Raw genomic sequence first — 27,151 nt, forward strand, 5'->3', positions numbered from 1 at the left:
ACTGTGGGAATTAATTACATTCCATGAAATAAAACTATAAAGTATTTTACTGCACAAGTTAATTCTTTCACCCAAAACCCTGAAATTTCTTGTTTTAGATATAAAAATTACCAAATGCAGATTTTCTTTATGAATAGGATAAAAACTCATGTGGCTTTGTAGCAAAATAGTTTTATTTTAAGAGAAGCTTCCTTAGGGTTCATTGAAAATAACTGCTTATTTCTTCTTCCAATTTTTAGTATCATTTTATTTGTGTGAAGTCTGGAATGCCATATCCATTGTAAGTTTTGGTTTCTCTGTGAAGACTGATGGAAAGTGGGGATAATAACAACCACTGCCGGAGACCGTACTGGTTAGAAGATGTAATGGTGGGCAGACAAAGGCCTGGCCCAACTGGAGAAACTAGCTGGCCCCCGCCTTGGCCTCATTACCTGTGTCCTTACCACCTTCCTTGCTGTCACCCCTGCTAGGGAAAAACTTTCTCCCTTGCTTCTCTGTTTAGGATTTACTCACACTGTCACCTTCAGGGACAAGTGCACTAAGCACCATAAGAAACAAATATATTATTTTCTTATTTACAAAATGCCTCCTAGTGTCATTTTGGGAGCAGGGCAGTACAAGTCAGACAGGCAGGACAAATGAACGTGGGGCTTGGCTTGTGACCTGTTGTAAGTTATCTATAGTTTATTTTCAAATACTTCAGCATAAATAATGTGATATCGTTGTGTGTGTGCTAGTTTAAATCTACACCATAAGGGTGCTCTGTACCCTATTCAGGAATGTGTGTTTTCGAGATGGTTAGCTAACATTTAATAAAAAGGTTACATTCTAGAGATGACGCCTATATCCACTTTAGCTCTATTCACCTCTGATCAATGCCAGAGTTTTGCGAATTAGCATACTTGATGCTAGAAATGGATTTTTGTTGATGAAATTAGTGGTGTTTAAGATGTATATGTAAATATATAGAGAGATAGGTGTGTTGAAATATAGAAACAATCCTCACCCTTGCATTAGCAGGGTATCCTTTGAACTGGTATAAAGTTTTATTCTGAGAAAGTTTGTGTTCAGCCACTGATTCGGAGGATTCCTATTATCTTTCATCTATAAAGTAACAATTTACCTCTATCATTGTTGTTTTCAATGAACTCTTCATGCAAGTTGTGTTGGCACATTTAAAGGACAAAGTTGGGACTTCACTGAATTTACAAAATAGGTTTATAATTGTTGTTACTTTGTTTTGTGGCAGTTTGCTAATAAATATCTGTATATGTGTCAGAAGTTAGTCTGGGATTTGCTTTCTTTACAACCTGGTAGCAAAGTTGTGGCAAAGAGACATATTATAACCCTTTTCTATCTCTAGAAATTGGTGACTACTTTTGGCAAAGAAGAGCTTAGTAATTGTGAATGGCTAAATTGGCATGGGTCCGTTCCTAAGATCTATCTATCAGGATGGAACAGAGGCTGGAAGAAACGATATGCACTTAAGGCAAGGGCCTAACTATAAAGGTACAGCCAAGTTACCCAGTGTAAATATCACCAGAAAGTGTTGAGAAACCAGGAGAAAATGATCCTATCAATTTTCAGTTTGTAACAGCCAGGGATGGAAAGGCCAAACATAGTAACATGAACAAAAAATGTGAGAAGAGAAAAATATGGCTTGTTAAGGATGTTTAGAGAAAGAAGATCTGAGGAGACTGGGAAAGCGGGACTCCTCACCTATTTTGTTTCTAATTTCTCCATCAGTGACTGATCTTTGACACATAAACCTGATTAAGACATGACCAAAAAATTACAAACCAACATCACTTACAAATACCAATGAAAAAATCCTAAGTAAAATATAGTGAACCATCTCCAGTACTACATTAAGAAAAAAATGTATTATAACCAAGTGGGATTTATACCAAGTTTGAAAGTATGATTCAACATTAGGAAAGATTAATATAATTCCCCATATTAATATGTCTAGTTGCTGAAAAACACTTTAACAGAATTCAACGCTCATTCCTAATAAAAATTCCTGAGAAAATGGGAAAGGATGGATACTTTCTAACTTGAATATATATGATGCAGGCATACCTTATTTTATTGCACTTCACACAGATACTGTGTTTTTTACAAATTGATGGTTTGTGGCAACCCTGCATCTAGCAAGTCTATTGGTGCCATTTTTCCAACAGTGTTTGCTCACTTTGTGTCTCTGTGTCACATATTGGTAATTCTCACAATAATTCAAACTTTTTTGTAATCATTATATTTGTTATGGTGATCTGTAATCAGTGATCTTTGATGTTACTGTTGTAACTGTTTCGGGGTGCCCACGAACTGCACCCATATAAGATGGAGAACTTAATCGATAAATGTTGTGCCTGTCCTGACTGCTCCACCAACAGGCTGCTCCTGCATCTCTCCCCCTCTCCTGGGGCCTCCCTATTCCCTGAGACACAACAATATTGAAATTAGGCCAATTAACAACCCTGCATTGGCCTCTAAGTGTTCAAGTGAAAGGAAGAGTCGCACGTCTCTCACTTTAAATCTAAAGTTAGAAATGATTAAGCTTAGTGAGGAAGGCATGTTGAAAGCTGGGAAGGCCAAAAAGAACATCTCTATATGTATAACTGAGTCACTCTGCTGTACAGCAGAGATTGGCACAGCATTGTAAATCAACTATACTTCAATTTTAAAAACATTTTTTTAATTTTTAAAAAATTAAAAAAAGAAAGCCTGGGGACTTTCCTGGCGGTCCAGTGGTAAAGAATCCACCTTGCAATGCAGGGTACATGGATTCCATCCCTGGTGAGGGAACTAAGATCCCACATGCCGTGGGGCAACTAAGCCTGCGTGCCACAACTACTGAGCTCATGCGCCTCAACTAGAGAGCCTGCGTGCCACCAACTACAGAGCCCACGTGCCCTGGAGCCTGTGCACCACAACTAGAGAAGAGAAAACCTGCACACCACAACTAGAGAAAAGCCCGTGCACTACAACGAAAGATCCCACATGCCTCAACAAAGATATCACATGCCGCAACTAAGATCTGATGCAGCCGAAATTAAAAAAATGAATAAATAAATAATAAATAAATCTTTAAAAAAGAAAGAAAGCAAGCCAGGATAGGCCAAAAGCTAGGCCTCTTGAGACAGTCAGCCAAGTTGTGAACGCACAGGAAAAGTATGGAAGGAAATTAAAAGTGCTACTCCAGTAAACACACAAATGATAAGAAAGTGAAACATCCTTATTGCTGATATGGAAAAAGTTTGAGTGGTCTGGATAGAAGAACAAACCAACCACAGCATTCCCTTAAGCCAAAGCCTACTCCAGAGCAAGGCCCTAACTCTTTTCAATTCTCTAGGGGCTGAGAGAGGCGAGGAAGCTGCAGAAGAAAAGTCTGAAGCTAGCAGAGGTTGGTTCAGGAGGCTTAAGGAAAGAAGCCATCTCCGTAACATAAGAAAGCAAGGTGAAGCAGTAAGTGCTGATGTGTAAGTTACAGAAAGTTATCTAGACGATCTAGCTTAGATAATTAATGAAGGTGACTACACTAAACAACAGATTTTCAATGTAGATGAAACAGCCTTATACTAGAAGATGCCATCCAGGACTTTCACAGCTAGAGAGGAGAAGTTAATGCCTGGCTTCAAAGCTTCAAAGGACAGGCTAACTTTGTTAGGGACTAATGCAGCTGGTGACTTTAAATTGAAGCCAATGTTCATTTGCCATTCCAAAACTCCTACCCCTTAAGAATTATGCTAAATCGACTCTGCCTGTGCTCTATAAATGGAACAAAAAAAAGCCTGGATGACAACACGTCTGCTGACAACATGGTTTAATCAATATTGTAAGCCTACTGCTGCGACTTACTGCTCAGAAAAAAAGGTTACTTTGAAAATATTACTGCTCATTGACAATGCAGCTGGTCACGCAAGTGCTCTGATGGAGATGTACACGAGATTGCTTTTGCCTGCTAACACAACATCCATTCTGTATCCCGTGGATGAAGGAGTAATTTTGACTTTCAAGTCTTATTATTTAAGAAATTCATTTTGTAAGGCTACAGCTGCTGCAGACAGTGATTACTCTGATGGATCCAAGTAAAGTAAATGGAAAACCTTCTGGAAAAGGTTCATCATTCTATATATCATTAGAACATTCACGATTCACTGGAAGAGGTCAAAATAACATTAACAGGCGTTTGGAGGAAGATGATTCCATCCCCTCATGGATGATTTCAAGACTTCAGTGGAGGAAGTAACTGCAGATGTGGTAGAAATAGCAAGGGAACTAAAACTAGAAATGGACCCTGAAGATGTGACTGAATTGCTACAATCTCTTGATAAAACTTGAAATGATGAGGGCTTGCTTCTTATGGATGAGCAAAGAAAGTGATTTCTTGGGATGGAATCTACTCCTGGTGAAGATGTTGTGAAGATTGTTGGAAATGAAAACAAGAGATTTAGAATATTACATAAATTTAGTTGATAAAGCAGTGGTAGTGTTTGCGAGGACTGACTCCAATTTTGTAAAAAGTTCTACTATGGGTAAAATGCTATCAAATGATTACAGAAAGATCGTCTGTGAAAGGAAGGGCCAATCCCTGTGGCAAGCTTCATTGTTGTCTTATTTTAAGAAATTGCCACAGCGGTTCCAACCTTCAGCAACTATAAACCTGATCAGTCAGCAGCCATCAACAGTGAGACAAGAATCCACTCCACTAGCAAAAAGATTACTACTCACTAAAGGCTCACATGATGGTTAGCATTTTTTAGCAATAAAGTATTTTTTAAAATAAGGTATGTACATTAGTTTTTAAATATATGCTATTGTGCACAATAGATGGCATTATAGTATAAACATAACTTTTTAAAAATAAATTTATTTATTTTTATTTATTTATTTTTGTCTGCATTGGGTCTTCGTTGCCGCACGCGGGCTTTCTCTAGTTGTGGTGAGCGGGCGCTACTCTTCGTTGTGGTGCGCGGGCTTCTCATGTTGCGTAGCACGGGCTCTAGGCACGCAGACTTCAGTAATTGTGGCACGCAGGCTCAGTAGTTGTGGTTCACAGGCTTAGTTGCTCCGTGGCACGTGGGATCTTCCCGGACCAGGGCTCGAACCCGTGTCCCCTGCATTGGCAGGCAGATTCTTTTTCTTTTCTTTTAATTAATTAATTAATTAATTTTTGTCTGTGTTGGGTCTTCGTTGCGTGTGCACGCATTCTGTAGTTGTGGCGAGCATGGGCTACTCTTCGCTGTGGTGCAGGGGCTTCTCATTGCAGGGGCTTCTCTTTGTTGCAGAGCGTGGGCTCTAGGCGCGTGGGCTTCAGTAGTTGTGGCGCAGGAGCTTAGTTGCTCCACAGCATGTGGGATCTTCCTGGACCAGGGCTTAAACCCATGCCCCCTGCATTGGCAGACAGATTCTTAACCACTGCGCCACCAGGGAAGCCCTAAACAGAACTTTTATATGCAGTGGGAAACCAAAAAATTTGTGTGACTTGCTTTATTGTGATATGCACTTTACTGCAGTCGTCTAGAACCATATCCATAATATCTCCAGTGTATGCCTATGTGTGTATATATCCTAACATCTAATATGAATATATATATATTTATCTAATATGAATATATGGATATATATTACACTATATATATATTTGAAAATACATATGAGAATATATATTAATCTAAGATATATATATATATATATATATAAGGACATATATGTGTGTATAAATGTGTGTGTGTGTGTGTATATATATATATATATCTCCTAAAGCCAGAATCTTATTATTTTTTTTTTAACATCTTTATTGAAGTATAATTGCCTTACAATGGTGTGTTAGCTTCTGCTTTATAACAAAGTGAATCAGTTATACATATACAATATGTTCCCATTTCTCTTCCCTCTTGCATCTCCCTCCCTCCCACCCTCCCCGTCCCACCCCTCTAGGTGGTCACAAAGCACCGAGCTGATCTCCCTGTGCTATGCGGCTGCTTCCCACTAGTTATCTATTTTACATTTGGTAGTATATATATGTCCATGACACTCTCTTACCCTGTCACATCTCACCCCACCCCCTCCCCATATCCTCAAGTCCATTCTCTAGTAGGTCTGTGTCTTTATTCCCGTCTTGCCACTAGGTTCTTCATGGCCTTTTTTTTTTTTCAGAATCTTATTTAATGGAGAAACACTAAGACATTTCCACTAAAGTCAGGAACAAGGCAAGGATTATCACTATCTGCATAACTATATTGTGCTGGAAGTATTAGTCAGTGCAGTTAGGCAAGAGAAATCAATTAAAGGTATAAGAGTTGAAAAAGAAGAAAAAGAAAAAAATGACCTCTGTTTGCAGATGACATGATAGTACACTTGTTAAATTCTAGACAATCAATGCTAAAACTAAAACAACAAAATAATTCAGTAAGATAGCAGGATACTAAATTAATATGAAAAACGACAGCCTTAACTTATACAAATGATAACCAGTTAGAAGAGCTCATGAAAGAGAAAAATCTCATTGATAATTGTAATAAAAAAGATAAAAATACTTAGAAATAAATTTAACAATAAATGTTCAAAACCTATGTGAAGGAAACTATAAAATATTCCTGACACAAAACTTGATCTGAACAAATTGAAAGATATCCATTCTCGGTTATGATGTGTCAACATTACCTATGTATCAGTTCTCCTTTAAGTTAATTTATGAATATAGTGCAATCCCAGTTTTAAAAATACCGAAAAGTTTTTTTTTAGAGCTAGGTAAGTACTAAAGTTTACATGAAAAAACAGAGACTTAAGAATATCTAGGATATTACTAAAAAGAGCTATTTGAAAGGGGGGTGGATAAGCACAGCAAGATACAATTAAAATAGTGTAGTACTGGTATGTGAACAGACAGAAAGACCAATTGAATAAAACAGAAAACCTAGGCTCATGTGTACATTTAATATACTATAAAAGTGATATCGCAAACCACTGGAGCAAAGATTGACTGTTTAATAAATCCTGTTGGAGAAAAAAATGGAAATTCATTTCTTATACCATATATACATATAAACTCCAAATTGATCGGAGATCTAGCAGAAAGCTTGAATGAATTCCTCTTAACCCTGTGTTATGCTTTCTGGCTATGACTTAAAGTCCAGGTGCAATAAAGGAATGATGAGTTTTACCCCACAAAAAATTAAAATAAAAAACTTTTACATGGAAAAAAACCCCCAAGCACAGTAAAAAAAAGACATAAATTAGGAGAAAATATTCCAAGAAATATGCCAGATATAGGGCTAATATCCCTAATATATAAAGACATTTTTAATTGAGTAAAAAAAAAGATTTAAAAATTCCAATAGAACATGAGCCAAAGACAGACAATTCACAAAAAAGATACAAAAATTGTCCCCACTCATAATAAGAGAAGTATACATTAAACTACACTGACATACCATTTCTCATTCATTACATTGGCAACAGTTCAGGTAAACTGACACTATCATATATTGCTGGTGGGAATGCAAAATGATACAACCTCTGTGGAAGACAATTTGACAATATGTAGTATATATGGATTTACCCTTTGACCTAGCAATCCTATCTTTAAAGATAGACCTCCTAAAATATAAAAACAGAAGGTTATTTATTGTAGCATTATTTATGATTGCACAATATTGGTTGCTACCTAAACATCCAAGCATCAGATTTTAAGTGAATAAACTATGGTACATCCACACCATGGAGTACTATTCAGCTGTAAAAAAAGAATGAAGAAGATTTCAATAAGTTGATGCAAAGCGATCTCCAGAAGATCCTGTTAACTGAAAAAAACAAAATGCAAAACAGCATATGTAGTATGTTCACTCTGGAGGAAGAAAAGAGAAGTAAGAAAACATACATATATCTACTTACTGTTGCAAAAGAAACATAGGAAGGATACATCAGAAACAATAAAATTGTATACATAAAAAAAGGTGGCAGGAAAAAGTGTTCAAGAGATAGGGAAGAGGGACTTCCCTGGTGGCTCAGTGTTTGAGAATCCACCTGCTAATGCAGGGGACACGGGTTTGATCCCTGGTCTACGAAGATCCCACATGCCGCGGAGCAACTAAGCCTGTGGGCCACAGCTACTGGGCCTGCGCTCTCGAGCCTGAATGCCACGACTACTGAGCCTGCGCGCCTAGAGTCCATGCTCCTCAATGAACAGTTGCCCCCGCTGGCCGCAAATAGAGAAAGCCTGCACTGCAACGAAGACCCACTGCAGCCAAACATAAACAAATAAAAAATAAATTACTTAAAAGAAAAAGAGAGATAGGGAGGAGAGTGATATTCCTCTGAATATATCTTTTTGTATGGTTTATACTTTGGCAAGCATATTATTCTACATATTCCAAAAGTAAAATGAAATTATCAATAATGGAAGGAAAAATAAACTAAAACTGGAAATAGAAACAAATGAACTCAAGTGTATTTCAAATGACTAACTTAAAACCACTGAAGTGGGATAGGGTAGGGCGAGAGAAGTAATCCAAGTCATTTTTGCTCCTAGTACTTCGATTTTCACCCCTCAGTCTGGGGAAGAAAAACTACCTTTTTAGTAGACTTGCTTATGTAATTATGCGAATGTATAAATTCTAAAACTGTTTTATGGGTAATTACGTGAATGTAGCAATTCTGAAACTATCTTATGCAGGATTAGGCAAATAAGTAAATGTGCTGTGAGGAAACAAGGTTCTCACTGTTGAAGAAGGCAGACACAAATATGAAATGGGGAAGGCAACAAAGAACACTGTGGAATTCAATTGGAATTGTAAGTATCAACATTCATGATTTCTTAAATGAAAAAAAATATCTATTCCCCTCTCCCCCACTTCTGTCTACTGAGAGGACCTGAAAGCAATAATACCCCAGTATCAATAAGCACTCTTAGTGCCAAGGTCTTAGCTTCTAAATACCATTCTCCAAGAAAAAAACAAAAGATATCAAGACTTTTGGAGAAACTGTTGATTCTAGGGTAGGAGTAATGAATGTACAGGACAAGTCTGGAAAATCTTGTTGTGCCACAAGATAAGGAAGTTCTCAATGTGTAGGTCAAAAGGAGCCAACCTGAAGCTGGCCAAATCTCAGATAATCTGAGCATCAGAATAAATAAGGGTGGGAGAGAAGAGGCAAATCTCCCATGCAGAAGAATGCCAAACAAATTATATACATACCCTAATGAAGGGAGAGCACTCCAGAAATGTGTGCTGGGCACAGTGACTTCCTTCCAAGGAGCACAGAATGGAAGGGGGGGGGAGAGTAACTTTACAGTGGAAAAACCTGATAAACACGGCTTGAATGATCAAGTGCAACATAAACAATCATAAATTATGTTGGTAGCATGTACACTTGTTACAATGTGATGAAAACGACATTTTACCTCTGCGGTCTTCCCCTCAAAAACCCATAACCCCAGTCTAATCATGAGAAAAGCATATATAAATTCCAACAGAAGAGCATCCCACATGGTACCTGACCAGTTTTCCTCAAAATTGCCAAAGTCATCAAAACCAAGTAGAGCCTGAGGAACTATCACAGCCAAGAGGAGCCTAAGCAGGAATGACAACTCCATATAATATCGTATCCTGGATGGAATCCTGCAACAGAAAGGACATTAGGTAAAAAGTAAGGAAATCTGAAAAACTATGGACTGTACTTAATATTACTGTATCAATATTGGTTCATTAATTGTAACAATGTACCGTAATACTGTAAGAGGTTGATAATAGGGGAAACTGTATGTGGGGTGAAGGGGATACATGGGAACTCTGTACTATCTACTCAATTTTTCTCTGAACCTAAAACTGTCCTAAAAATAGTCTATTAATAAACAAGCAAATAAATAAGAACAGCAATGGATTATAACGTCTTGAACAAAAAAGAATTCATAAATTCATACTGATAGTAAATAAGTAAGGAGGGCTTTATAGTAGCATCAGGACTAATAAATGGGGAGGGCTTGAAGGAGTTAGGGGGAAAAAAAATCAACATTTTGTAACTATCATTGCAAAGACCAATTGCAGTAAGAATCATCAATGGAGGCAAAACCTTAAGGTAGAGTTTGATTAGGAACAAGACATTTGCTTGGTCTCAAAGTATCTTTTCACAGATTGCTTATGAGTTGCAAGGGGGAAAACAAACAGCAGAGAAACTGGACAACACCTTGATCCGTTGATAAAAATGAATATCACCTTATAATGGACAGACAGACATCCTGTGCCCCCGGATGTAATATCCCGAGGAAGGACACAATTTCACTTATGTGGTTGTTTCCACAGATGATGCATAATTTGAATCTAATCACGAGGAATGATCAAATAAAGGTCGATGAGAGAAATTGTATTTGAGGACGAGTCTTTCATTGTAAGGGGATGGATTGCTTTTGGTGAGCCCTCTTGGTCGTAAGGCTGTTAAGTAATCAAATGTAAATATTCCAGACTGTGGTTTTAACTATTATATTTATAAATTAAAACGCTATCGCAACGGGTTTATTTAAATACGTATGAAGAGATTAGCAGTTTCCCTTTCTGGGACAGGAAAGAACGCATGTGAAGGAGCGGGTCTAGAGAGAGTGGGAAGGTGGTGCGAAGAGGGAAGGGACCCCGAACTGAGGATTGCCAGTTGTTCGGTTTGTAGTTATTTCTCATTTAACAAACACTTACAAAGCACTTATTTTTACCAAGCGCTGTTCTATAGAAGCGCTTTTCACAAATCGACTTTTTTAATGGGAAAGCTCAGTAAGTGGTCTTTCCTTCCCGAAACAAAACAAAAGACAGCTGTGACAAGAAGTGATTTTTCTCATAAGTACTTTTATCTGTTATCAAGGCTCTGCTGCAGCGATTCTCTTCTGCGATAGAAAAACCTGAGCCTGCAATTACTGACTGGCATTTCATAGAAACGTCGGCAACCCTAGTTGACGAGACCAAATGTTAACTCCCCTTTAAAAAGACTTTGTCTCCCAAAAAGCCTTAAAAGCATGCACTGAGAGCCGCTTATGTCTCTATTTGCGGAGCCAGGCACTCACAGTCTCTCTTTCTTCAGGGGTGGCCCTAAAAAGCAGGTCGCCACCTTTCTTAGCCAAAGTTGCTATTTCTAAACAACCTCCCGGCGCCAACCTAAGAACTAGTTCCGGTCTACGTTTATGGCCCTTAGCGCGTATGTCAAGCAATGGATTCTGGGAGAGGATGAAGTTTCCAGGCCGGGTGTGAAAGCCGGACTTCAATTCCCACAATGCCTGGCGAGACTCCGTAATTCCTGCCGGGGCAACCGTGAGGTGGCCGCCATCTTGCGTACGGAGGGCAGGCTTGTTGCTCCGCTCCTGAGTGCCGGGCTTTTAGTCCCTCCTGGTCTCTGCTTTGGGCAGTGTCTTGGTGCTTCTTTCACCTTCTTTATTGAGAGGTAAAGGTCAATGCAGAACTGTGGTGTAAGGTGAGTAGACATCCCATTTTCGGCGAGGTGGGGTTGTGGTGTTGACGTTTTCCGGTTTCTTCCTTCTTCCATTAGCGAGTTGGGTTCTCCCCCTGCGCTTGCCTGAACCTTTTCGTTTAGCCGTAAACGTAGAAGCCGGGAGTAAACCTTTCGGCCTCGGAGCTCTTTGGAATTCCTAGACAGAACCTGAACGTGTCTCCGTTGGGATAGAGAAATTGGGTGACGCTCTTTTGCCCGGGCTGCCCTCTTTGGAGGTCGGGAGGCCTTAGGGTTCAGGTCGTGTATAGGCCTCTCTCTCTTAATGTAACCTCCTTTCTCTTCCTTGGGACTTTTCTGCCGTTTCTAATGAGGAAATGAGAAGGTGAGAAGCGGCCTGGGACGGGGCTGTTTCCGGGAGGACGGCGTTCTCTCCAGGTGTATCTTCCTTCAGCCTCTCTAGGGTCTACCTGTGTCATTCTGGTTCGTCGCTTTGCCCTTTCCTTTTGCTCTCGTGTTCGAGAAGGGAAGACCAGAGAGCGGGCGGAATGAAGTATTGACTAACACAGGCTTTTGAATGGTACTCTTGAGGGTCCCCCAAAAAATTTCAAGGGAAGCAGAATTTATCTTCGAGATAGACAAACCATCTGGAAAAGATGAGGGCTTTGGTTTGGGGAGTTGCCAGATTTATTTTTTAAACATAATATGACATATTTCCGTCATTCTCAGTACAACTGAAATTATTGTTTTTTTCTTTAAAATTAACGTAATACACCCACTTGGAAACCACTTTTACACTACCCGTAAGAGTAGGACCCATAAAGACTGACATTGGAGTTAATTTGACGTTTGATTGCTAATGAGATGTGGTTGTCTGAGGTTTGCTTAAGGACCTAGAGATTTTAAACAGGAAGACGTTCATGATGCAATTTATCACAACCAGTTTGGATATGTGTCACTTTGGTTGGCCGACTTACTCTCCCTTTTATTTTTTTAATTTATTTTTTATTATAAATTATTTATTTATGTTTGGCTGCGTTGGGTCTTTGTTGCTGCGCTAGGGCTTTCTCTAGTTGTGGCGAGCGGGGGCTACTCTTTCTTGCGGTGCGCGGGCTTCTCATTGCGGTGGCTTCTCTTGTTGCGGAGCACGGGCTCTCGGCGCGCGGGCTTCAGTAGTTGTGGCGCAGGGGCTTATGGCGCAGGGGCTTAGTTGCTCCGCGGCATGTGGGATCTTCCCGGACCAGGGCTCGAACCCGTGTCCCCTGCATTGGCAGGTGGATTCTTAACCACTGCGCCACCAGGGAAGTCCTTACTCTTCCTTTTAATATACAATTGTATGTCTATATCATCAAAATATATATTACTGATTCAGCTTTCCGAGCTTGCTTAAATTCTTGCTTACATTCTCTAAATTCAGAAATACATCATTTAGATTAAAGATGAGATATATCTTTTTTAAAAAGAGAATGTTTATTTACCTTCAGTGAGACCCCTTCTTTAAATCATAATGTCATAACAATAGTAAGTGGCTATAAAATTACAATTTTATAATTTTTGCATTTTGGGAAAATGTTATTAAATGCTTATATCAAATTAAGTTTATTTCCTGTTGTTTCTGAGGAAACTTTTGTTTAGATTTTTTAAAATATTAGCTGTTAATTCTGTGATTTATTTGCTCCTCAGATGCCTTATGGTGAAATTGAAGCTAAATCCATGGGACATGGGGAACAACTAATAAGTGAACCATGCTATAAGAAATTGAAGTCTACTGAAGAGGCATATGTTTTCCCCCATCATGGTAATGCTAATTTTCAGAGAAAGCAAGAGAAAACTGGAAATGATTGGGTCCCTGTGACCATCACTGATGTCAGAAGACATAGGTATCCTCGGGAGGACAAAACCAAAACTACAAATTTGCTGAAACCTGTGCATGATGAGATGCTTGGTAATAGGCCAGATGTTATTAATTCTGTTGATTCACAAGTTTTACGGGCTACACGTCCTCCATTGGTATCCACAGATGATGAGATATATAGCACAAGTAAAGCATTTATAGGACCCATTTACAAACCCCCTGAGAAAAAGAAATGTAATGAAAGGAGGAATCAAGGCGGCACTATCAGTGGTATAGATTGGAAAGGAGAACGAGAAGAGAAACAGAAATTTAATTCTAAAAAATCGGAGATTGACCATGAATTATTCCAGTTTTACAAAGAAATTGAAGAGCTTGAAAATGAAAAAGGTGATTCAGAAAGCAGTTGTAAGGAACGTGAACCCTCTGAGGAACAACTCATTCCATATTATCAGGGCCATAATAATCTGTTAAAGTCTGAAGAAGAAAAGAAAAGAGATCTTACCAGTGCCCTTCAGTCATATTGGGGTTATCATCAGCAGTGTGTTCGGAATGAGCCAGGTAAATATCCTTATAATGGACAAGTAATACCTACCTTTTGTGGCAATTCATTTAGTTCCTTCAGGCCTGAGTGGCAATCAATGCGTTCTTTTATAGTACCACAAGACCCTCATCTTCCCAGTTTTAACTATCACTTAAATATTCAAAGATTCAACGTTCCACCAAATCCATCATCAAATATTTTCCATGCCCAAGATGGCTTTCAGATGCAAAATGGATATTATGTAAATAGTTGTCATGTTAACTGGAATTGTTTGACTTTTGATCGGAACAATGAATATACTGACCGTAGTGACATTATCAGTAGTGACCATCCCTCTAGAAATGGCTACACTGTGCAAGATGAATATGCGAATAATGGTTTCTATGAAACCAGTGAAGGATGCTGGAAAGATCCTTCTGTGGACAAGCATAATGGAACTGACAGGTTTATGAACCAGCATTTTCACGAGGAAAAGTTAAATAAATTGCAGAAGTTACTTATTCTTTTAAGAGGTTTGCCTGGTTCTGGGAAAACAACATTGTCTCGGTAAGTAAAGGATACCAAGTGAATACTTGGTAATTTATTACTTAAAAATCATAAATGATAGTTGTAATCAGTGGCAAATGCTTTTATGTTTCTAGTAAAAAATCTTTAATTTGTTATACTTGAGAATGGCATCTGATGGTAAATATTTTAGAAGATGTTTTCTGATAGAGGAAAGGATAATTGGCATATATATTTATGTTAAGATTCTGCTAAGGGCTTTAAATATAGATTCACCATGTAAAATTAGGACGATGACGAAAGCAAATGCTATTTGAGAACTGTGCTGGCCTTCCCTTTTAAGTCAGCTATTCAGGAGGAGTTGAATTCATGGGTAGAAGACTTGGGCTTTGGCTCAGTTATTTCACTTAGTGACCTTGGACAGGCTTCGCTGTTAATAAAATGAGTAATGCTTATTTTTCTGGAATTATTGTGAGAAGCAAATGAGATAACCCAAGGAAGGGAATTTTGAGTGTGTCTTAAGAACTGTGCTGTGTTCATACCATTATTGACAGAGAGAACCTTTTTTGGTTTCTTTAAGGAGTTTGAAATGAGCAATATCTGAATTAATGGAGTTAGAACTGATGATGTTTTGTCGTGTGCCAAAATGTTTAAAATTCCTGTTTTTGTTTACATTTTAAAAACAATATTGATGCATTCCAGTACATTTGTGCAGTTGTGAAAAATAGCACAAAGAAAAACAATATAAATTCTTTGTAGTTTATGTAGGATGATTCAAGATTTATGCTAGATAAGGAGAAAAAGAAAATTTATTTGATGTCTTTGGGTGAGGATAAAAAAGTCCAAGGAACCATTTTGTAAATGTTTTATATTTATTTGCAAGACACTCTGAACCACCTAAACAAAATTTCTTCAGAAGCAGGAAATTGGAGAAAGATTAAATTATGATGCAGACATTTCAAGCTAGATTGTAAGCTGTGATTTTGTAAATGAATTTGAATTTAAGTCTATGTATTTTGATTCCTTTGCAGTGAAGATTTTGTAGAGAAAATGAAATTTCAGTGCTTCTTTAGATAGAATAGAAATTAAGAGTGAAGTTGTCTTACAAGCATGGGCATTCTTCTAGATATAGAATATAATATCAGAGAAAAGAAAAGTTGAAATTTGGAAAATGGATGAAGAGATCTCCTAGCGAGGGCTTCTGGTACAGAATAAATGTGAGAAAGAATGATTAGGTTTGGAACAACATATTGGAGTATGTTGAAACTGAAAGTGAATAAAGTGTGGTGGTAATTCAGAAAAATTTCAAGGAGACATAATTGTAGTGGGAGATGACAGAGGTGATTATATATAATATGTATATTTCTTTATTTGAGGAATTAGGTATAATAAGAATGGAAGTTACAGTCGCAAATACCATTTATGTTATCATTTACAACTTAGAGAGTACTTCCATATGTAACAGTGTTGTGAGACGAATTATAGTCTTTTCATTTTTTAGAAGGAGTACAGGCTATTAAAAAGAATGAGTTCAGGTTAAAGGACTTGGGAGAAGTTACAAAAACTGATAAGAGATCAAACTGGGGATGTAAATGGTAGTTTCTTACCTAATCCTTCACTTTAATATTTATCACATGTGTAGCCCTATACCTGACTCCTGACTTTGAGTAGCTTGGTTAAAGAAGCAGGAGTCTCTCTTTAGGTCAGTACTTTTTTTGAATGAAGTAGAAATGGTTGTTTGGGATTGGATATAAAGCCACATATTCTCTAGTGAGGAATGGTTTCGTGTAGGATTTAGCTTTCCAAGTGAGCTTTGAAAAAAGGAATAAAGATTTGGAGGATCAGAGTTGAACTGATTTGGGGCGTTAAAAGATAACGTTAAAAGATAACGTTGTTTAGTATTGTTATGTAGTAATGAGTTATGGGGGTTAGATAAATTTCACATTCTTTTGGGATAGTATTTAAGTCCCTTTCTTCCTTAATTTAGTCCTTACCTATCTTCATATCCTTCTGCGCTTGGACTAGTACCCTGCCGTCCACTGCAGGAGACATAATACTTACTTGTCCGTTCATTGTTCTCAGGATTCTACTTATTCAGAGGTTCTCTTAAATGCCTCCACTTTTGAGGTTTTGGTTTCTCATCTCACCCCTCAGTAATCCTCCTTCTGAACTCATGTAGGATTTGCCTTTACCACTCTGAGCATGTAGCATAAGCTACACAAGACAGCATTATTTTTTTATTTATTGATAGCTGGACCAGGGGGGTATGCAAGGCCACTCAGTACGTCAGGAGGTAAAGGGTTCATGAAGTGTCAGTTTTACTCAGAATTATTTGGGAAAATCACGTCTATTTTTTTAAAAAATTTATTTATTTTTGGCTGCTTTGGGGCTTCGTTGCTGCACATGGGCTTTTCTCTAGTTGGCGGCGAGTGGGGGCTACTCTTCGTTGCGGTGTGCAAGCTTCTCATTGTCGTGGCTTCTCTGTTTGCAGAGCATGGGCTCTAGGCACGCGGGCTTCAGTAGTTGTGGCACACGGGCTCAGTAGTTCTGGCTCGCGGGCTCTAGAGCACAGGCTCAGTAGTTGTGGCGCACGGGCTTAGCTGCTCCGTGGCATGTGGGATGTTGCCGGACCAGGGCTTGAACCTGTGTCTCCTGCATTGGCAGGCAGATTCTTAACCACTGCACCACCAGGGAAGCCAATCACTTCTATTTTTAAATGTACATGATATATTACAAAAAATATATATGGTTCTTAGAAATTAAAAAAATAAAATATGAAAATTAACTCTGTAGTAGACCATTTGGGGGAATAGGGTTCTCAAAATGAGGTTTAAAGAATATGATTCACTTGTTCTTACTTAAGTGAAAGTTATAAGCACAGAGTGCATTAGTTTTCTATGGCTGTGTAACAAATTGCCTTAAAGCTGAGTTGTTAAAGCAACAAACATTTATTGTCTTACAGTTTCTGAAGGACAGGAATCTGGGTGCCTCTGGTTCAAGGTCTCTAACAATGCTATGATCAAGATGTTGGCTAGGGCTGTGTTTTGGACTGAAAGCTTGTCTTGGGGAGGATCTGCATGGAATATCTCTCACAAGTCTTGTTGGCAAGACTCAGTCCTTGTGAGCTGTTGGATTGAAGGCCTCAGTTCCTTGCTGTCTGTAGGCTGGAGAGTCCCTTCAGTTCTTTGCTACTTGGGCCTCTCCACATTCACAGTGTGAAGAGAGAAAGTGAGCCACTTCCTGCCCCCCCCCCATAATCTAATCTTGGAAATGAAATTCCATATCCTGTTAGTTGGAAGCTAGTTGCTGACTCAAACCCACACTCAAGGAGAGGGGATTATATAAGGGCGTGAATTCCAGGAGGCAGGGATCTTGTAAGCCACTGGTTTTGGCTCTCCCATCACTATTTATGTAATTCTGGTGGCCTGATTTCTGAAATTATTTGCTTTTCTGGATTTAATACCATATTGGCAAGGTTGTTGTGAGAATTCGATGCGGTCATAGATGTATATATGTAAGATGATTAGCACATACTAGGTCCTCAAAAAAGATAGCGATTTTGAAAAAATAGAAATCAAGTGGCCAGTGGGACCACATCTGAATTTTTTATTAGATACTTGATTTTTCAAAGTTGTAAATTTTGATGTTCTAAGAATCCATTTTAGTACCTGTCTTAACTTGTGAGGGTTCTGATAGAATCTGACTATAAGAATTTTGAAAATACTAATATTCTTAAATAATTTATTTTTGGTTCAAATGGTTGGTATGATATCAGATATATCTAGATTGATACAGGTATATTGGAGATAATTCAGGGAATTTTGAAAAGATGTGTGAGCAGTCTGGGAGGAAAAAGTCTCTCCAAGCTAAAATTACTTGCTTTAATTATGATTTATATATTTAAGATATTCTTCATTGAGATTTACTCATGTTTGATGTTGACTTGGTTTAATGATGTAAATTGATTTACTGTCCCTTCCCTCCCCACTTTTTTTTTTATTTGGAAGAGGTTAAACATTTCTTGGATACAAAAGCTCCTGTGCTCTTGTAGTATGTTATTATTAACATCTGAAAGATCACCTAATAAAGTTATAGAACAGGAGGAAAAAGAAAAGAAACATAAGGTATTTAGGAAAGATGGTATCAGGTTTCTGGTATTGTTGAGTGTAACTAGGTATCATATGGTTGATGATGATCAAGATCTTTTTAGGTGATTGAGCTTCGGTTTGGAATACTAATATTGTGGCATTTTTATATTCTGGGTTATCTCTTATAAGCAGTAAGATGCCAAATGTGTTAGATGGTATATTTTGGGAAAATTATGGCTGCTTAAAAAAGAAATCCAACTCCAGCCTCCCAAACAAGCAAACAAATAATTTAAACCATTTACTTTAATTTGGTTTATTTGAAGTAATTTGAACTATAATTCTATGAGTGAAAATGTATATTAAATTTTTAAACTTTTATATATGTGATTTTATTTTTATTGTAAAATATATACAATTTTATTATAACCTGAGGAAAGGAGAGATGTTTGTTATCTTAATAGTTGAAATCCTTCCTATTACTTTTTATTAGGAAGTATTCTTGAATCATCCCAGGACAGTATCATCCCTTCTACCACCTTCTACTCCCTTCCCCATCTCAAAAAGAAATTATACTGGGCTGGCCAAAAAGTTCGTTCGGGTTTTTTCCATAACATCTTACAACATCTTATGGAAAAACCCCAACGAATGATGGCCAACCCCAATAGAATGATATCCAATTGCCTAATGGTTGAGGGAGGGAAGATAAATAACAAAATATTTTTGTTATTGTTGGATCCAAATTATTCTTACTGTTTTTTCTCTTTTCTCAGCACACCTCCAGTCTCTTTCATGAGTCACTGGTTATGGGAACTCCCTGACACTATGAACACTTGTCAGTCTCTCTGTGCTTAGGAATTAAAGATGGTATCATATTGTGAGAACAAAGCTTGATTACCACTGCCTTGTTCTTAGAGTGTATTCTTTAGCATTTAGTAATTAATTTCATTTAGTAAGTTAATCTCTTAAAAATTTTAAATTTGATTTTACTCTGGAGGATCATAGGTTGTTTCACAGCGTTAAACCTCAAGTTCCACTTTCAGGTCATAGATGTTTGTGCTTCATAGGAATGAGTTTATCAAAGCTGTCCTAAGTCAAATATAGTTTTCCTCAGGTAAATTGCTTGCTTATTAGGCTTACTTGTCTTTTAGGTTACCTGTTGCACTAAATTTAGGCAATTTTAGACACCAAATACAAATTCACTAAAGTAAAATCATGGATAATAGTTGACATCATTTTGGGATTGAAGAGTGTTTTTAAAAGTTGCAATACAAAAGCCACTTTAAAAAGTTTTTATTACTGGCTATTACTGTGTAGATTTAAGTGTGAAGTGATGTTTGAAATCTGAAAGCTTTTTTAAGGTTCAGCTCCTGTGCTAGTCTATCTGCAATATACTTGTAAGTATGTACCAGAAATTCATTTAATAACCTTTGTGGCTTATTTCTGACGGTTATAGATTTTATATTGTAAATGGCACCTTTATGATTTCTTTTATTAACAGAATTCTGCTTGGTCAGAGTCGTGATGGCATTGTGTTCAGCACTGATGACTATTTTCACCATCAAGATGGGTACAGGTATAATGTTAATCAACTTGGTGATGCCCATGACTGGAACCAGAACAGAGGTTTGTTTTGGGCCAAGTCTCCCGGGATAGAATATTTGACTAGCAGTCAGAATACCTGAATTTTTATTCTCAACTTTTTACTTTTACCAGCTGGATGACTTTGACAAGCCATTGAAAGAGCTTTGAGACCCAGTTTTTCATCTATTAGAAGCAGTGATAATTATACTTGCCCTACTTGATTGAGGTTGTGAAAATCAGAGAATGTGGTTAGAATATTTTTTAAACTGTAGATAGTGTACATAAGCTGGTACAATAGAGGTATAGGATATTTTGATAGACTTTATTTTATGCCTCATGAAAAAATTCAGAAAACTCTTGATACTTTTGTTACATATTCCCAAAAGTTATTTCCTTGAGTAATGCTAATGTTTTCTAAGGCTTAATATTAATGCCCATGAATATTAAAAGTTTTTTTCATTGATGTCACTCTACAAAAAATTTACTTAATACATTTTTTAGAGGTACATGGGTCACTTTCTTTTCATTTCAGAATAGTAGTTCTTTCCTAACCTTGGCTGCACATTTGAATCACTTGGGGACCTTTTAAAAAAACTTATGCCTGAGTCTTAGCCTCAGAGATTCTGGTTTAGTTGATTTGGAGTGGATCTAAACATCGGTATTTTTTTGAAAGTTATCCATATATTCTAATGTTGCAGTCAGGATTGAAAACTATTGATCTAGAACTATGTAAGTACATGCTTATACTAAAATCTAATTTCTTTTTTTAAAGAAATTAAAAATGCATTGATGATGAAACATTATTTAAACGTAGAGTAGAGAGATTACATTGTAGCCCACACACCCATCACTCAGAATTATTATCACTTATCAAGATATTGCTATATTGGCTTAAACCCTTTTGCTTTCACTCCCCCCTCCTTTTTTAATTTGCTGAAGTAATTTTTTAAAATGAATTCTAGACATCATACTTCATACATTTCAAGTAAATCTTCTTACTTAATTGCAGTGCCATTATCACACCTAAAAAACAAAACCAAACCCATTTCCTTGACATCATGTAATATAGTCTGTAATCAGATTTCCCCTATTGTCTTAAATATTTCTTTACAGTTGTTTTAATCAGGATCTAAACAAAGTCTTTGTAGTACATTTGGCTTTATGATTCTTTTAATTAAGTTACTCTATAGCAGTTTTCCCTCTTTTTGCCCTCGTACCATTAACTTATTGCAGAAACTTGGTTGGTGGTTCTGTAGAGTGTCCCATAGCCTATAGTTGTCGGTTTGCTTCCTTGTGGTAATCATTTAACTTGTAGGATTTATTAGGTTCAACCTGTTTTGTTTTTTTTTTTTTTTGGAAGTAAATGGTTGTCCCATTTTTAGTGATGGTAAGATCAGTAGCTTCAAAGGGACAGCCTAATCCCTGTTTTATTCAACAATGAATTGTTTCCTTAATCAGTTATTTCATTAAAGGTTGCAAAATGGTGATTTTCTAGGACTTTCATTCCTTCTGTGTTTAGTAGCTAGAATTCTTCTGTAATGAAGAACTTCCTCTTACCTAGAACTAGCAACTAAGGTTACCCTAAAGTACAGTATGTACAGGAAAAACAGGATAAATGCTTTTCTTTTTTAATTGTCAATTTTCAGAGTAAGGAATTTCATTGAGGATGTTTTTGAGTAAAAAGTTTAAATGTTAGATAAGTTTGATTATAAGATTATTTCCTAGTATTGGTTCTAGGATTTCTCCAAATATATTAGAGAATAGCATAAATTTAAAGAGAGTAGCGTAATATTTTAAAATATTAATGCTTTTTGATTTTTTAAAATGCTGCAGTGTTACTGCCCAAATCAAATAATGATGATGTTACAATTCCAAAAAATGCTTGGAGTTATTGGCCCAGAGTTAAGGGGAGTAGAAGTAGGTGATAAGTGGAATGAGCCAGTATACCTTTGGTGAACTGGGAAATTTGTTTCTGTGAAACGTTTTTTTCTTTTTGCAATACTAGTTTAGAATATTTCATTAAAATGTTCGTGCCATGTGAATTCTACTTGCTGAACATATTGGTGTGTAGATAAACTACTGGTTTTTATTAGTATAATAAATATGGGCTTTTTCAAGGTAATTTTTAACCTTTTTCAAAGCAATGATAACTTGCAGTCATTAGACATTTTGAAGATTACAAGCATTACATTTAATTTAGGGCAAAATTTCTCTTTTCTACAAACATTTATTGAATACTTTTAAGTGCCGGGCTTTATTCTGGGAATATGTATCTGCCTCATGTTTATTAGAAGAATCTAAATTGATCTTTAACCGCTTATAAGTTAAAAATATCTCCAAGGTGTCATTATTCTCTTTCTTAGAGTATGGTGGTTAATTTGTTTAAGAAAATGACTCTGAGTAGTCAAACATTGTTTACCTAGGCGTTCTATTCTTCTGGAGTACACTGGAATGTGGTATTGGATGATGATTATTCATGGAAAGAGAATAATCTTCCCATTCCTGCAAATCAGAGATTTATTTGGTTAATAAGCTCCTTTTGTAGGACATAACTCCTTGGAGGTGTAAGCCCTGTCAGAGATTAGGAAAATTAATACTTTTTTAAAAAATGGAAGTTTTGATCATTGTTTGGGGATGGAGCAGTGGGAGTTGATAGCATCTTGGTATCCTATTTATGACTTAGATTCTAAATTTAGTATTTAGAGACATCTTCTCTGAAATAGATATTCCACCATAGTCATTGCCACTTAACTAACCTTTAGAATTCTGTCTGCCCTTAGACATTTATATAAGTGTTTTCATTGTGTAGAACTTACTGGTTTGAATTCTAAATCCCAGCAGAACTTACATATTGCATTTTGCCTCAGCCTTTTAAATTTTATAGTGGGTTCTTAATTATCTTGCCTGTTTACACTTGAGAGGTACACACATTCCTGCCATTATGAGTGGCTCACTGTGGCAGTAATTCTCACCTTATGTGGGAAGAGATGGCATAGGGAGAGGGAGATATAGTTTGGAACAGTTCCATTCTAGCTCAACTCCCAATTTCAGAATCATAGTCCTAAGAAATATCCAGTGAGTTGAACTGTGGTATTTAGCTACTTGGTATATAAGTAATGATAAATCCATAGTACTTTTTTTTTTTTTTTTTAACTTAAGTCTGTCTTACTTCAAAAGCATTATTTGTAATTATAGAACATTGGAAAATAAAGATAAGCATAAAATGCATATATTCCCACCACCTATAGAAGACAACTTTTGGTGTCTTAGTAACTCTTCCCACACCTTTATATTTTAACCAAAATGAGATCAGACTTACATGTTATCTTATAAATTGCCATTTTCTTTTAACAGTCTCCATCTTCCCATGTCAATAAATGTTTTCCTCTTTTCATACTCAGACCATATTCAAATGTAACTTGTTCCTACATTTTCTGTAAATGAAAGCTCTAGACTGAAGTCTTTATTAGCTGTTAAGGTCAACAAAATATTTACCCCAAAATGTCCTTTACATGTAGTTTGTCAAAACCAGCGTCTGGTCTGGAGAATATACATTGCATGTGTTTATGTCTCTTTATTCCATTTAATATAGCAGAGTCCTTTTATTTTCATGGCTCTAACTCAAAAGATGTCACAGTTTTGGTTTTAAGTACAGGGATGTAGGAAATTTCTTAATGAATGTTTAAATTTTATTTTGTGTATTTTTATCTAATAGTTCTGTTTTTTGCTTTTGTTTTTTAAATTTATTTTTTATTTCAGCAAAACAAGCTATCAATCAGGGGAGATCTCCAGTTATTATAGACAACACTAATACACAAGCTTGGGAAATGAAACCATATGTGGAAATGGTAAATATGAGATATGAGAGAGTTTTTATATTATCTATTTTTTCATATTCTGAAATTTTGGTTACATTGACCTTTATTATTAAAATACTTGTCCTTGTTCTCTAAAGAGGTGTGTTCATTTGCTTAGTTTTTTAAAAATTGGGAATGGTGCTTATTAAGCAATATGTTTATCTTGTTAGTTTTGCCTGGACTTGAGGATAGTAATTGAAATTTGTCCATTAAGTGGTCTTAAAATTTTTATAAACTGTATTATTTTAAAAGTAAAACTTTTCTTGGTTGAGCAAATTTAGAAGTATTGTCTAAGTGAAATTTATATCTGTCTCCCATCTTTTTACTTTAAGACATATTCCCTGGGTTTTTGTTTTCTTCCTTTCTTTTGTGTAGGCCATAGGAAAAGGATACAGAGTAGAGTTTCATGAACCTGAAACTTGGTGGAAATTTGATCCTGAAGAATTAGAAAAGTAAGGCACTCAAAAAATTTGTAATCCCTTATCTTTTTTTTCCTTTTTTTTTCTTTTTTTTCTCCTTTACATGGTCAATTTCTTTACTAGCTTTTGCTTGTTATATCTTTGGTACCTGTGAATAGGGGCTACTACTACTCACTTTCTGTTAAGAGGAACATTGACTTAAATGCAAGGTGTTTGAGGATCTTTGCACTGTTAAATTTCATTAACTGTCCCTTGTTAAGTGTGTTTGTTGTTTTTTCTTATGTGAATTTCTGCATTGTTTCCCAATTTGTTGAATGCTAATGGAGATGCAGAAAACTGAGAGAAAAGTTAGGACTTTTCCCTCTGCTTTTTAGCTAGGCCACTTCTCTGCATTGCCTTTCCGACTTCATCTCCTTCCCATTTTAGATCCCATCACCCTTTCACCTGGTGCTTTTATCTCTCCCCTTTTCCCATCTTTACTGCTACAGATCCGTTATCCCATACCCAAGATTCTGGGAATCAATGTGTTTTGGAATTCAGATTTTTTTTTTTTTTAATTTTAGAAAGGAAGTATATAGTGCATATACCTAATTGTAACACTCCTAGCAGAGTTTGGGGCAGCATGGTATAATCAGACATCTTAATATTTCTGCAGCAGATCACGAATGGTCAGTCTAAGTAGAAAGGAAAGATTCTACATTGTTTAATGTTATTTCTGAGTAGATCATGCTGCCAAATGAGTACAGGCGTGGTTAGACTTTGCTGCTACATGAGTCAACAGAAAACTGAATTTTCAGAGCATTTTAGATTTCAGGATTTGTGGTGAGAGATTGTGGACTTGTATTACATTCAACCCTGCTCTTCCATTTGTCTTTACCTTCATCCCTTTCCCCTAGTTTTCCTGACTATGACTCGTTTTTCTTTCTTCATTTTCATCGGGACACAACCCCCTTTTGGTAACAACTTTAAGATGTAATTCACATACCTTACAATTTACCCATTAAAAGTGTACAATTCAGTGGTTTTCAGTATATTCACAGAGTTGTATGACCATCACCTCTCTTTTTAAAACCATTTTTTCCTCCCACCTCAGTTTGCCCTCTTCTAGCTTAAAACTGTTATTCTGTGTATGGTGTTCAACTAATTTAATTCTTGCCCCTTGCCTTTCATTCCTTTTGTACCTTTGAATTTTTATTCCTTTGGTTACCTTTCTTTCCCTTTCTGACTTGCATGCCAAATCAAATTTATGAAGAGTTAAACTGATAAATATTATTAATATCTGGTATTGTTTACCTGCCTCTGTGTATATTGCACCTCAGGTAGAAGAGAGAGTTTAAAAACTAAAGATATTTGGGTTATGCTGAATAAATGAATTAATGAAATTGTTACACAGTTAGGCTTTATTTACATTTGAGACTGTTGAAATGTATTACAATTCTTAATATAAATTAACTTTACAAAATAAAGTAAGTTTAACTGATATCTAGTATAGTTTGACAGATTTTTTTGGTAAAGAATTGATTGAATCATCAATTTTGACTTCCTGTGGATTTCTATAGCTTGGCCAATTTCAACCTTGACCTCAGATCTCTCTTTTTTTCTCTCTTTTTTATTTTTCGATCTTCTATTTTTTCTCTCTCTTGGTTTCTCTTCTCATCTTTAACCTAAACATCAGTAGTTTTGAAAACTAAACATTTCTTTTATGTCTTTTTTCTGGAAAAATGAGTTAGTTTTAGTAAATCTAGAACTATAACATTAAATATAAAATATGTTCTGTGTGTTTTGCCATGTCCAAGTCAAGTTACGGAAAACTACAAGTGTAAAATACATTGTAAAAATTTCTTTGAGGGTCAAGAATACTTTTTAAACCACTTTTTGTTATCACAATTAAACTCACAGAAAAGTACATAAAATATAAATATGCAGCTTAACAAATTTCTTATAAAACAGATGTTTATTTAACCATTACCCATGTCATGAGAGCATTACCAACACTTTAGAAGTTTTTTGAGTTCCTTTTCCCAGTAACAGTTCCGTAATTCCCTGGTAATTACTTACTTGCTTTTCCTTAAAGCTTTTTTTTTTTTTTTTTTTTTTTATCCTTTGCTTTAGCATCATGGTTTAATTTTTTCTCAAACTTTATATAAATAGAATTATACAGTATATATTCATTATATCTAGTTTCTTTCACTCAACATTATGTTTGTGAGATATGTATAAATTGTATCTCTAATAATATAGTTTGGTATCAATAATAAATTTTTTTTAATAATGCAAGTGTGCTAAAATAACTTTTAAAAGTGATATATATTTTATATTGATTTTTGTCAGTCCTGGAAGCCCACTCAGTTCTTCTATAATTTTCAAAACAGTATCTCATAATTTTTTACTTTGTTGTTTAAAAAGAGGGGAAGATTAACTCAGTGGTTCAGTGAATCAGTAGTTAGTTCTGTGTGAAGAAGGTGTAATCAGTTAACATTTTGCTGTGATTTATGGTATCGTTAAGCCTTTTTAAGATATTGTTTAAACCTGAGAGAGCCTTTTTTTTTTTTTTTTTTTGAGGCCTTTTTTTAATGTGAGGTGTATCTTCTGGTATTTATTTGCAAAATGTAATTTAAAATCTGTACTCTGTTACTCTAAAACAGTTTAATCTCTAAGCCTATACATTCTAAAAGAAAAAAGAATTAAAATCCTTTTCTTTTTTGGTAGGAGGAATAAACATGGTGTTTCTCGAAAGAAGATTGCTCAGATGTTGGATCGTTATGAATATCAAATGTCCATCTCTATTGTAATGAATTCAGTGGAACCGCCACACAAAAGCATACAAAGACCTCCTTCACAGGGGAGACAGAGGTGGGGAGGCTCTCTAGGCTGAC

The 27,151-nt window shown here is 36.2% G+C and overlaps 1 protein-coding gene across 6 annotated transcripts in view; it reads left to right on the forward strand.

The window, feature by feature from the left end:
• Positions 1-11,298: 11,298 nt before the first annotated feature.
• LOC309647807 (NEDD4-binding protein 2-like 2) overlaps positions 11,299-27,151 on the forward strand; it is a 70,330-nt gene continuing 54,477 nt past the window's right edge. Inside the window, exons 1-6 of one of the 6 annotated variants that reach the window (XM_082435528.1) lie at positions 11,299-11,454; positions 13,114-14,372; positions 19,917-20,041; positions 23,759-23,847; positions 24,232-24,308; positions 26,985-27,128. In XM_082435528.1, coding sequence (XP_082291654.1) covers positions 13,114-14,372; positions 19,917-20,041; positions 23,759-23,847; positions 24,232-24,308; positions 26,985-27,128 — 1,694 coding nt within the window. In that variant the 5' untranslated portion in view covers positions 11,299-11,454. Of the gene's footprint in view, positions 11,455-13,113; positions 14,373-19,916; positions 20,042-23,758; positions 23,848-24,231; positions 24,309-26,984; positions 27,129-27,151 lie in introns of those variants that run through there. The other 5 variants (XM_082435532.1, XM_082435533.1, XM_082435529.1 and 2 more) reach the window with 5 other exon arrangements.

This window comes from Balaenoptera physalus (genome assembly GCF_965194825.1).
Source record: "Balaenoptera physalus genome assembly, chromosome: 18".
Classification (NCBI taxonomy): domain Eukaryota; kingdom Metazoa; phylum Chordata; class Mammalia; order Artiodactyla; family Balaenopteridae; genus Balaenoptera; species Balaenoptera physalus.